At 44.6% G+C, this 13,939-nt stretch overlaps 1 protein-coding gene across 1 annotated transcript in view; it reads right to left on the minus strand.

The window, feature by feature from the left end:
• Positions 1–11,843: 11,843 nt before the first annotated feature.
• LOC144595156 (TBC1 domain family member 4-like) overlaps positions 11,844–13,939 on the minus strand; it is a 177,847-nt gene continuing 175,751 nt past the window's right edge. The window contains 1 exon segment of the mRNA XM_078402293.1: positions 11,844–13,105. Coding sequence (XP_078258419.1) covers positions 12,830–13,105 — 276 coding nt within the window. The 3' untranslated portion in view covers positions 11,844–12,829.

Genomic DNA, 13,939 nt, shown 5'->3' on the forward strand with positions numbered 1-13,939 from the left:
AGACACTAAAATGCTGGAGTAACTCAGCGGGTCAGGCAGCATCTCTGGAGAGAAGGAATGGGTGACGTTTCGGGTCGAGACCCTTCTTCAGACTGGTTAGGGATAAAGGAAATGAGAGATATAGATGGTGATGTGGAGAGATAAAGACCAATGAATGAAAGATATGCAAAAAAGTAACGATAAAGGAAACAGGCCTTTGTAAGCTGTTTGTAGGGTGAAAATGAGAATTTACTGTGTCCGTTGTTCAAGATGTGGACTCTTATACATTGGCGAGACCAAACGCAGACTGGGCGATCATTTCATGAAAGACCTTCGCTCAGCCCATGTGAACCAACCTGATCTCCCGGTTGCTGGACACTTTAATTCTCCTTCCCATTCCCACACAGACCTTTCTGTCCTCGGTCTCTATTGTCAGAGTGAAGCTAAACACAAATTGGAGGAACAGCATCTCATATTTCGCTTGGGCAGCTTACTGCCCAGTGGTATGAATATTGATTTCTCTCACTTTCAGGTAGCCCTGGCATTCCCTCTCTCTCTATCCCTCCCCTACCCAAGTCACACTAGCTTCTCATTTTCACCCTACAAACAGCTTACAATGGCCTGTTTCCTTTATTGTTACTTTTTTGCATATCTTTCATTCATTGGTCTTTATCTCTCCACATCACCATCTATATCTCTCGTTTCCTTTATCCCTAACCAGTCTGAAGAAGGGTCTCGACCCGAAACGTCACCCATTCCTTCTCTCCCAAGATGCTGCTTGACCCGTTGAGTTACTCCAGCATTTTGTGTCCACATTGCTGGATGTATCCTCCTATTCAAAGGAAATCAAATTTCAGAACAAAAGAACCTTAACATACTTAGATAGTGTTTACCCTGCAATAACAAAGGTATTTCAACCAAAAAATGCAATGTCAGTTTGCAAAAAAAGCCATTCGCATAACTTTTCAACTTTATAACTGAAAACAACGAGTAACAGTCGAGAATGGATTTTGTTACAACAGTTTATGTCTTTGGTGTTGTGGTATTTGTCTTGTTAATCTGACATTTGCAAGCACTTGTACCATGAACCCACAAAGCAATCATTGAAGTTTCACCCTAAGGTGAGGGTAAATAGCATAAGCACATCCTATTTATATCAGCACGTTACAATGTAGAACATAAAAGGCCTTTAAAAATAAATTGGATTACTAAGAATCAGAAGTAAATTAACAGCCACAATAAACTACATAATTAGAGAACTCAACTAAATTATATTACTCAAGTACCAGATAACCTAAATAACCCAAAGTTCGCATCCCATCAGATATCCAACATTTTGGGTATTTTAAGTGACTTGAATTGCAAGGCCCACTCACTTTTATTTTCGGATGGAGCCTGTATGTGGACTGGAAGGCAGGTTGCACTCCCTCCTTCCTCCCCCTCTCTCCCCACTGAGAGAGAATTTGGGATGGACAAGGTAAGCCTGCTCTGCCTGCATGATGGCACCGACCGACGGACGAGATGGACATGTGAAGTGGAGCCTCGGCAATGGTGGGGCCTCGGCGGCAGTGAAGCGGTAAAGCAGCGCTGAAGCCTCACGACAGTGGGGCCTCGGCAGCGGTGAAACCATGAAGTGGTGGGGCCTCAGCAGCGGTGAAACCATGCAGAGGTGGGGCCTCGGCAGGGGCGGAGCCTCGGCGGCGGTGAAGCCTGGCAGCTGTGGGGCCTCGGCAGCAGTGAAGCAGCGGTGAGGCCTCAGCGGCGGTGGTGAAGCCTCGTGGCGATGGGGCCTCGGCGGTGGAGAAGCCTCGCGGGTCGACCTGCGGTCGGCAGTCGATGAGAGCGAGAGGGGGGGGGCGTCGTGAGGCAGGGGGAAGGACAATGGGGAGGGAGGGGTTTGTGGGGGAAAACAATGGACCATGGAGGACCCGTCGTGGGAGGACCTCTGTGGGGGAGTGGGGGGAGAACAATGGAGCCGGCGAACTTTGTAACTTTGTCATGTCCTAAGTGGCCGCTATTTGTATACCTTGAGTATGCTAGCAAAGAATTTCTCTGGGCCTTGTCACATGTGACAATAAAATGTTCCATTCCATTTCATGATCTGGGTGGATAAAATAGGTGTGACCGACTCACAGTCTGAGAATCTGCGGGTCTGTTTGTGGGAAGTCTAAAAGGATAGGACAGGATCGAATCCAAATCCAAATCCAGACACTTGAAGTCACCTAAAGGTGGACTTTAAGTAGCTCAGTACTGAAGAGAAATGGAGGATTGCATTATGGACTCAAAGGATGTCCAAACAGGAACCCAATGAAAACTAAATCGAGGATTAACATATGGCCGTAATGCTAAACTAAGAGGGTCGACCGGAAATAAATGGACTGAGAGTAATTAATGATTTACAGAGAGGCACACTTGGAGTCAGTGTCTCATTAAGCAGTTATTTACTTATTCATTTGCCGAGAGATCACAACTCATGTATTAATCATTTAACATCTAATTTGGAATAGTGCTCAGCACAATATTGTTACCTGTTTCTCTATGCTGACAAGGTTGTGCAGGGAATTGTTAGGCGACATTTTATTTTGATTCTGCAAGTAATGAATGAAGAATTAACTTGTTGAACCTACAAGGTAGAATACACGGGAAGATATCAGGGGGCAGTAAGCATGCTAGCAATAAAGGGGATAAGATAAGATGGAGTAGAAAGCTGGAAATTCTTACACACAGAACCACACTGTGTGACAACAGGCCATTCAGCCCATTGAGTCCATACTAATCATTAAGTGTCCATTTAATCTAATCCTAGGCTAATCCCATTTTATTCTCCCTGGATTCTCCTCAACTACCTACTTTTTTACTAAGGACAATTTATAGCCAGTTAATCTACCAAACTTCATGCCTTTGGGATGTGGAAGGAAACCAGAGCGTTCAGGGGAAAGCCACAAAATAACAGGAAGAATTTAGGGTGAGACAGTGGCACAACTGCTAGAGCTGCTACCTTACAGCACCAGGGATCTGGGTTCAATGCTGACCTCGGATGCTGTCTGTGTGGAGTTTGCACATTTTCACTGTGACCATGTGGGTTTCCTCCAGGTGTTTCGGTTTCCTCCCACATTTTAAAGACATGCAGGCTTGTAGGTTAATTGGCCTCTGTAAATTATCCCTAGTGTGTTGGGATGAGAAAGTGGGATAACACAGAACTAGTGTAAATGGGTGATCGATGGTCGGTGTGTGCTGAAGTGCCTGTTTTCATGCTGTGAACTAACCTAACTGAGCTTGCAAACACTGCACTCGCAGAAGTAGAGGTCAGGATTGAACTCGAGTCACTGGAGCCATGAAGCAACAGCTCTATGAGCTGTGGCACTCTACCACCCTACTACTCTACCACCCCTGAAAGTAATCACTGTGTGCCAGGAATGGTGCAGCGAGATGTGAAGACAAATAGAGTACTTGTGAGTGAGTATTAGTGTGGTGCCCTCAGGGCATGCTCATGGAATGAGAACATTGTTCAACAAGGTAAAATTGGCATCGTTAGTGACTGCTCAAAACTCCCATGTCAACACTCTTAAGAGGGGAACAAATAATCAAAAGATGATTAATGGAAAGACTTAAATAGGTGCCCAAAATCTAATGAATGTACAAAAATAAATCAATAACAATTAAACAATGTAATAAATAAAGGTAAAAATCTTGATGGGTAAAGGTTCATTGAATACTTATTAAATATTAAAGCAGAAAAGAAAGTGAGGAAGATAATATAAGATGTGGTGTGACATGTATGAGGATCAGATGTCATGGGAGGTGAAAGATAAAGTAGTCCTCTTTACCACCCCATTTCACCTTGGCCTGACATCCCTTTTATCATGTAACCTATTGCTTGCTCAGAATCTTTTTCTTTTGTTCCCTTGTCTCCCATCACATTGCTCTGCATTTAAATACGTGCTTATTTCAAATTCCCAATTCTCATGAAACATTCATTTTTCTCTTGCTTTGCAGATGCACCCTGACCTACAGAGTGTTCCCAATATTTTATCATATCATATCATATCATCATATCATATATATACAGCGCGGAAACAGGCCTTTTCGGCCCACCAAGTCCGCGCCGCCCAGCGATCCCCGCACACTAACACTATTAACACTATCCTACACACACTAGGGACAATTTTTACATTCACCCAGCCAATTAACCTAGATACCTGTACGTCTTTGGAGTGTGGGAGGAAACCGAAGATCTCGGAGAAAACCCACGCAGGTCACGGGGAGAACGTACAAACTCCTTACAGTACAGCACCCGTAGTCAGGATCGAACCTGAGTCTCCGGCGTTGCATTCGCTGTAAAGCAGCAACTCTACCGCTGCACTACCGTTGCACAAACATCCAGTGAATTGGCCTCCACTGCCTTCTGCGGCAGAGAATTCCACAGGTTCACAACTCTCTGGGTGAAAAAGATTTTTTCTTATCTCAGTCCTAAATTTCAGTCCTAATCAGTCCTCAGTTCTAATAAAAGTCTCGATCAATCCTCAGCCCTAAAGTTGTACATAATTCCATCCCACGTCCTAATGATATGTGGATTGGTAGCTTAGTTGACCACTGCAACTTGCCTTGAGTGTGAAGGTGATGGTAGAATCCAGTTGGAGTCAATGGAGATGTTGGAAGAATAAAATGGGATTAGTGGAATTGGTGTGGACAGGCACAGACTTGGTGGATCACAGGGCCTGCCTCAATTCAGTATAATTCCATGATGTTCTGACTCTAATGATGGATAAACATATGAACACTTGTAAGAGAACATATTTGGGCAGATATCTTAATTAGCTTGGATTATTATCATAACCCAACATGGTGCAATGAAATTTCTAGTCCGCATAAATCACAGAATGAACAGTATACATACATTAATGATAAATACAGCAATACATGCAATGGTGTATGCAAAATTGCAGAATAATGCAAGATTATAATGGTTCAGTTCAGTATAGTTTGTTGTCACGTGTACCGAGGTACAGTGAAAAGCTTTTGTTGTGTGCTAACCAGTCAGCAGAAAGACAATACATGATTACAATCGATCCATTTACAGTGTATAGATATATGATAAGGGAATAACGTATAGTGCAAGGTGAAGTGGCGGCCTGCGCAGCAGCTGCGACTCACCTGCAGTCCGTTTGTCTTTTGTGTTTTTGGTGTTTTTTTGTCTTAATTGTAGTGTTTAGATGTGATGTAGTGTTTTTTGTGTTTGTGTACTATGTGTAGGGGGGGGGGGGGGGGTGAACTGAAAAATTGTATCTTCTGAACGGAGACGCAACCTTTATTTACTGGGTGGTGTCTCCGTTCCCGCTGCGGCCTACCATCGGCCAAACACCTGGAGATGGCGGCCTCCAGCTGGGACCACCTGGGGCTCTGGTTCGCAGAGCCTGCGGGCACTACTCATCACCAGCAGAGCTGGCTGCCTTCGGAGGCTGTGGTGGCGCTGCGAGTGCGGCTGCGACTCGCCTTCGGAGGCTTCGGCCGCGGGCCGCGGGCCACGTGGATATTGGAAGCTCACAGGCCCCTGGGTGGGGGCTGACATCGAGAGCTCCGGCAGTGGCTCAGCAATGTGTGCTCCCATCCCAGCCCATCCATCGTCATCTTCTCCACATTGAGCTGTGGGTAATTCATTGGCGCTAGACCAGTCAAGGAAGGGTTTTCACACCAAATGCTCAATGCAGCAGAGCACAGCAGTGGAGAGGGTGCAGCTTTGCCACAGATTCCTGCCACCATAGTATGCAGCGTGATCGGATGTACATCTTAAGGATCGTGTGTAGGAAAGAATTGCAGATGCTGCTTTACATCGAAGATTGACACAAAATGCTGGAGTAACTCAGCGGGCCAGGCAGCATTTCTGGAGAGAAGGAATAGGTGGTGTTTCGGGTCGAGACCCAACTTTAGACTGATGGTCAAAGAAGGGGAAAGGATGGACAAAGATGGACAACGACCGTCTAAAGATGGGTCTCGACCCGAAACATTACCCATTCCTTCTCTCCAGAGATGCTGCCTGTCCCGTTGAGTTACTCCAGCATTTTTGTGTCTATTAAAGATTGTGTGGATCGTAGGACCAAGGATGCTATAACAAAGCAGCCTCTGCAAAGCATCGCTCAGCTGGATGCTTGAGCGTTGTTAACTTGGTGGTTGTTTGCTCTTGAATGTTTTAAGTCATGGAATAATAAGTGTTTGCAAGATCAATATAAGCAGAGGGACCCAAGCACTTTCACATAGAGCTATTGTATTTTAGAATCTCTTTGTAATAGATAAACGTACATAGACATGTCCTTTGGCACTATTTAATTTTGAAATGTGCCCTTTGTTAAAAGAAATGCAAAATGTCAAAAAGAATTGCATCTAATTTACAGCACATAAACCAGCCAATTATCTTGAATAGTCTGCGACACATGAGCTTCCTTCCAATCTACTTCTAACCCTATCAGCCTTCTGTTTTCTCTTGTATGCATGTGGGAGCGTTGTGACTTGCCATCAGCGCACCATGAGCAGTGGCACTGGCACTTTCAGGTTTGTCCCGGCATCTCGGTTCTGGTCTTGAAGGTGAAGACGTGGTGATCTCAGGCTTCTCCCTCCAGTTCACCCTTTATTTTGGTGGCTCAGCTTTCTTTGGGGCCTGAAGAGGAGGAGCTGGTGGTCTCTGGATAATCCTGGCGGCTCAGTCTTTGCCTATGTGTGCGGGTGCAGTCAGTCAGGGGCCCAGTGCTGCCGGAGGTCACCGGAGCGCCGCCCCGGCACCTCTGTTAAAAAAAGCCAAAATAAACAGCGGGGAATTTAACAGCGGCCGCTCTGGAACCAGTGACAGCTCTGGCACCAAAAAAAAATTGTACTGCAACACTGGGTGCAGTCCCTCGTTGTCCATGGTCACTGGTGCTGATGGTCTCAAGTTTGTCCCTATCCTAGTCTTCCTCGAACCTGCGATTAGGGAACACAACGTCTCTCTCTCTCTCTCTCTCTCTCTCTCTCCCCTCCCTCCCCCCCTCCGCCCTCCCTCCCCTCCCCCCCTCCGCCCTCCCTCCCCTCCCCCCCTCCGCCCTCCCTCCCCTCCCCCCCTCCGCCCTCCCTCCCCTCCCCCCCTCCGCCCTCCCTCCCCTCCCCCCCTCCGCCCTCCCTCCCCTCCCCCCCTCCGCCCTCCCTCCCCGCCCTCCCTCCCCTCCCTTCCCTCCCTCCCTTCCCTCCCTTCCCTCCTTCCCTCCCTCCTTTCCCTCCCTTCCCTCCCTCCTTTCCCTCCTTTCCCTCCTTTCCCTCCTTTCCCTCCCTTCCCTCCCTTCCCTCCCTTCCCTCCCTCCCTTCCATCTTTCTAGGTTGCCTGGGTCTTATACAGAGTCGGCTGACGAGGTTCAGGTGGCAAACCAATGTCAGCTAATCATATTGGACTCCACCTCTAAAAATAGTTTCAGAAGCAGAGTTCAACATACATATCATAATTACATTGCACGTTTCACACCGAGAGTGGAACTCAAATTTCTACTGCCATGTGTTTTCTTATTCTTTCTCCACACAGGATCTGGAAAGGATTAAAATGTGTTGCAGCAATAAATCTGCATAGGTTTGAAACCAATAATTTCCAGATTATAGTTTGGAGTAAGTGTTCATGTGTTCCTTCGTCTAAACCACCCAGTGAGTTTGTAAATAACTCTTTATTTCAGACTACAGCTAACACAATTCTTAAAATGGATGAATCACTTTGTAAGTAAGCAAAGCTATATCAGTGGACAGGTAATTATATCCAACAACTTGCTATACATAAATAAGTACAGTACATCATCCAAATCCAACAATGACCACAGCTCCCTCCCTCACAACATTACCTTGGCCAAAGCACGTTAAATTGAGAATAGACAACACAAACTAAATAGCATTTTTAAGAGAGGACGGGAATAAAGAAATCTGTTGGTTGGGATAGGATGGGAAAGGAAAGATGTATGACTACTGAGCTTCAAAGTTGACAGACAAGCTGAAAATGTTTACAAGATGCATGGGATGTTTTTTATTAATCTATTGAGAGTTACTGCAGCAGAAATTCATTTCATTGATTTAGATTCATGGGTGTTTGATGGCCGCATGCATATGGTGGACCAAAAGGCCTATTTCTGTACCGTGTGACTCAATGACTCTATGAAGTGAATGGAACCAATTTTGGAAATGGAAAATTTTGGAAACAACGCACTGTCGTGTATACATCAGAAATGACCGAGGGCTAATTTCTCTTTAGTGTAAAGTCTAAAAGGACAGGAGTTCTAACACATAATTATAAAGCACTTCTTCAAATGGAGTTTTGAGTACGAGCAAACAAAAAATACTGCAGGTGCTGGAACCTGGAATTGAACAAAAACAGAAAGCAGAAAGAACTCAGCAGGTCAAGCAGCATCCGTGGAGATAAAAGGTGTAAGGTGACATCTGAGGTCAAGAACTGGAACAGAACCTGACTAACACATCACTATCTCTTTGCAGCGTAAGACTAACACTACCTTCCAAACAGCAAAGGTCCCAACATCAATCTTTGAGGAACACCATTAGTCACAGGCATCCTAAAGTTTACCAAATAGTCCTATCTTCTTCCTGCCACTGTGGTAGCAGCCACGTGGCAGTAATCCCCCCTCCCCCGCCGGGTTCCCTCTTTGTCTCCGTTTTTGGAAGATCTTTTTTCTGAGTTCTTCAATATTGTTCAAAAATCTTACATGCAATAGCAAATGTGGGATTGCTGGATGGATGATGTTTTCTCATTTGATAAGGGCTGCTCAACTAGTAGTATTGCTTCCTCACTACCCCAATGACCTGGATAAAATCTTGAGCTCTGCTGCTAGCTTTGTGGAGTTTGCACATTCTCCCTATAACTACATGGGTTTTCCCCAGGGTGCTCTGATTTGCTCTCACATTGCAGAAACCAGCTAAAGGATAACTAGCTACTGTACATGGACTGAAGTGTATGTGGGTGCTAGCAGAATGGGATGAGATCATGGGCATGTGATAGGCAGCGGGTTACATGAATATTAGCGAGGGAATGGGAATGAGCAGCAAGCCCTGAGAGCTGGCAGAATTTCAATGGGCCTAATGGCCTCATTCTGTGCGATAAGAAAATATGACTACTCTAGTTACGGAAAATGCACTGTTTGAAAAGACATTGAAAGGTTGGTATTGCTTTTTTTTGCTTCTGCTAGCAAAAAGGAATTCAATCATCCAAGAAATAGATAAATCTAGTCTAAGAGCCTTTGCAAATAGAATGAACTTCTTAATTATGTAACTCCGATGCATTGCAACCCGAGTGCCGATGCATTGCAATCTGTTTAAAGCAAAAATTAGCATTATGACTAGGAGCCAGTGACCATATGATGTATATAATGATGTGCCACATAATTAGAAGCATGTGTCAAATCTCCACTGTTAGTTAAGTTCTTTGGCAACCGATAACCAGGGTTGCTTAGTGCAATGGATCACATTTCCATTATATTTGATTTACTTTTATGTGAAGGCTTACGCCAAGAGCCCTCATGGAATCAGTAAATTTGCCTCCGTAATATCGCAGCTGTTAAGTTTTGTGGTACAGCTTGCAATAACAAAAATCAATAGAAATTTTTAATTGAAATAAAGAATTCCACTGACATGGAATTGCAGGCATAGCAGCAGATAGTATTTCGGCACTGGAAGGTGGGACATGAACAAACGCTGTCAGAGCAGAAAATGTGACAGATTTTGAGAGAATAATATAACTGATTCAAAAAACTTATTAAATACTGTAAAAAGAGCACTCAAGCATCCACAATAGTGGGAATGGTAGGAAGAGGCACAGTTTATCCATCAGGAATTATTTAATGAATACATCAAAACCTATCATTTTGTGGTTAATAATTGCGACATAAACAAGCAAGGGAATCTCTAACTCCCAAACACAATTCATCACAGTGATGAAGCCCAACTTAATTAGCAATCAGTGTCATTGTCAGAAAAATAAAGGCTTCTAGATTTAGATTTAGAGGTACAGCACGGAAACAGGCCCTTCGGCCCACCGAGTCCGCGCCGCCCAGCGATCCCCGCACATTAACGCTATCCTACACACACTAGGGACAATAGTTACATTTTACCCAGTCAATTAACCTACATACCTGTACGTCTTTGGAGTGTGGGAGGAAACCGAAGATCTCAGAGAAAACCCACGCAGGTCACGGGGAGGACGTACAAACTCCGTACAGACGGCGCCCGTAGTCAGGATCGAACCTGTCTCAGACGCTGCATTCACTGTAAGGCAGCAACTCTACCGCTGCGCCACCGTGCTGCCCGTTTTAATTTCTCTATCATAATTCTTCTTTGGGAATCCTGGATTCCAACATGTTTCCTAAATGTTTAATTTAGAGATACAGGTCCATCAGGCCACAGAGTCCACGACGACCATCAATCACCTGGTCATGCTAGTTCTATGTTATCCCGCTTTCACATCTGCTCCCTGCTCACTTGAGGCAATCTCCAGAGGCCAATGTACCTGCAAGTCTTTGGATGTGGGAGGAAATCACAGCACCCAGTGGAAACCCATGTGGGCATAGGGAGAAAATGCTAACTCCACACTTTCAGCACCAAAGATCATGAGTGAACCTGGGTCTCTGGCACTGTGAGGCAGCAGCTCGACGTGCTATGCCAATGTGCTGCCCTAAAGTTGGAGACATTCCGCATCATTTTTTCTAGGTACCTGCAGGTAATCTCATTTAACAACCTCGACCAGAACAGTGGACATAAGAGATCAGCATGAATTATGTACATTGATAGGAAACTTGGACTCTTGTGAATCAGGCTTGCTGAGTTACACTCCCCCCTTGCATTCACCCAGTCATCACATCAGAAATTGAGCCACAAGTGGTCCAGCCAATAAAGGCCAATTCAACTACAGCCTATATACAAGTTAAAAATTTGAATGAACTAATTTAATGGTAATTATAAGCAGTGCAGAAAACTCTTCTTAATTGCAGTGGAATAGGAACATAAGAAAAAGTAGGAGCGGGCAATCCGGCCCATCGCTTTGAAATATTGGTTTCCTTCATTTTCATTACATCACAAGATTTTCAGGTCAATTTTTTGTTGGAGAATGGATTGATTTTGAATAATTATTAGGCACAAATATTACTTATCTCCAACAGTTATAGAAAAATAACAACTTTCATTTAATATAGTGAACTTAATTTGGTATCGCATGTACAGCCAATGTTTAGGGAAAGGTTGACCAGACTGAAAAAGGAATGAAAATATTCAGAAGATGTTGCATGGACCTGAATGATCTGCAGCAACTCAGGATTGGCCACTCTTTTGATTTTTTTGCCGCAAGTACGTGGAAGGTGAAGCTGTACTCTTGCCTGGCTGGGACAGTGTCAAGAACTGCACCACTGACAATGCCACTTTCTTCCTTCCTGATGACAGTGTCAAGAACTGCACCACTGACAATGCCACTTTCTTCCTTCCTGATTCAGAGGTCATCTTTCTGCAAAGCAAGCCTCCTATTAGATTGGGCCATCAGTCCACCAGGCCATCGTGATCTTCACCCTCGGGGTCCATTTTCAATTGCATAATGTCAGTGCTGTGGTGCCCATCCCCTTACCTCCACTTGAGGGCAATCTGTCCCTAACGGGAGATACTGGTTAAAAATGACAAGCCATACACTATGAGATTACACATGAAACTTGGCCCCAATGTATTGTTTGTACTTCACCGTGCCTTGGATTAGTGAAAACACACGTGGCACAATGCATGATTATTCATTGTGTTTTGTTACTTACTAGACCAAAACATAAGCAATTCTGTGTCACTTAATTCAATGAACCAGCCGTTTAAAGTTATTTTCCTCTTTTTATTTGAATTTCATTAAGTTGGCTTGTTGGAAGATGTTTCAAACACCATCAGACACTGTTAAGGAGAAAATAGACTTTGTTTTACATAAACTGCACCGTTACATAGTGTATAGATATTTTATATGATTTGGTTATATTTATAACAAACACAAACAGTGGAGGATTAAACACTGTAGAACTCATTGGTTGAATGAAACAGTATTGGTTGGATGAAAGCGCAGTTCCGATTTTTGTGTTTACTTCCTTGCTTAATAGTGTCCTTCTTCAGACTTTAGCTGGTATGTGGCTTCAGGAAGTGATTCCAATTTAATGGCAGTCTGAAGCATCAACTGATGTGAAAGCAGTGGGATTTGGCACTTGTTCAAGTTCTGGCATTCAAGGAGGAGCTGATTAAACTGTGCTCCCTCACTATTCTTTGACAGCTGCCAACCATTTGAAGTCGTGAAGAAGTTAATTGTTCCGATTATTTGTATCCACTGCAGATCAGATGAAAAGCACTCAGTTTCTTTGCAGGGGAAATGCATTAATTTCTCCCCAACATGATTTCTCTAAGAGTTGACTTGCACCCCCTCATCCCAGTGACTAAATACGGCAGGAAAAGAATAGTCGTCACAGAAACACCACCCTGTCCTTTCGTCTTAGGATCAAGCATCTCGATCCCTGCTTCAGGACCAGAGAACATCTATACCACGGCAGCTGCAGTCGCCGCGGGGTTACATTTTTCAGTGTCCCACTGTAATGCTTTCCTTGCAAAAAAACATCGAGTGGTCCGACAATGGGAGTTTTAAAGTTATTTTGCTTTTTTTTTGTTGCAAAAGGGGACTTTGGATACCAAGCTTTCTACATTCCCCAGTCTTTACAAAGGCCTTTGATTACATCTTCTGAGCCACGTGCCAAGTGAAGCAGCGACTCAAAGGCCTGGTAGAGCGTACACTTCCCTCCTGATGATGGCTACAGGGATTCTACTTGTTGCATTCCCTTCCTCATGGCTTATTATTTCCTATTTTGACTCTGCAACTGTCCGCCTCTTCATCCACCGATTCTGACTTTCTTGACATGAAAATCCCAGAGTTCTTCCTGGGCTGGTGGTCCCCATCAGAGAGGACATCCGGGGGCAAGTACTTGCGCATGTGTTCTATCGTCTTTAGGTGGGCCTGCTTCTCCTGCTCCATCGAACGGATCTGGAGCTTCATTTTATTCTCGCGGCTCAGAATGCTCTCAATGCTGGACTCCAGGTTCTGTATCTTAAAGCGTGTGGCCTGTGGAAGGAAGTCAGAAAGTGTTTAAGGAATGAGGCAGAACATCAGTAGTCCATTTAACAGTGGTTGGCAAATCCCTCATTGTTCGTGCTCCTGTCCCCCAATTCCCACCCTCTCCTATAAATCTACTGTTTTCTCCCCCTGCCCAACCCCCTGATGCCTAGCTACCTCAGGATCCCTCTCGGCATCTCTGCTTCGTTCCACTTGCTATTCCACCGTGAGTTCCACTGAAAGTTTTTCGACCTTGGTCGGGGTGGGAATAACACTCAGTCTTCAGCAAATTTCCACAGATCCATTGTTATCTTAAACCGCTTGTCACTGAATGGTAACCAAGAAAGAGGATCCTGTCACAAGTTTACTCTCTACTCCTACACCCACAACCTCATAATCAAAGGACAGCACAGTGGCGCAGCTGGTCGAGCTGCCACCTCACAGCAACAAAATCCTGGGTTTGATCCTGAACTCAGCACTGTCAGTGTGGATTTTGCACATTCTCCCTGTGACCACATGGGTTTCCTCTGGGTTCTTCGGTTTCCTTTCAGATCACAAACATGCGCCAGTTTGTAGGTTAAATGGCCACTATTAATAATAATAATAATAATGCATTACATTTATATAGTGCTTTTCAAACACTCAAAGACGCTTTACAAGGGTTGCCCCTGGGGTGTACAGAGCAGATGCGAAAGTGGGATAACGTAGAACTAACGTGAATGGACGATCGGTATGGATTTGATGGGTCGAAGGGCCTCTTTCAACCAGGCGGTGATCAACTTGCAGCTCACAAAGCTCCATCAGGGAGCTTTGCAGGTTCTCCAGTAGCACACACCGAGTTCC

The sequence above is a fragment of the Rhinoraja longicauda genome, chromosome 7 (assembly GCF_053455715.1).
Source record: "Rhinoraja longicauda isolate Sanriku21f chromosome 7, sRhiLon1.1, whole genome shotgun sequence".
Classification (NCBI taxonomy): Eukaryota; Metazoa; Chordata; class Chondrichthyes; order Rajiformes; family Arhynchobatidae; genus Rhinoraja; species Rhinoraja longicauda.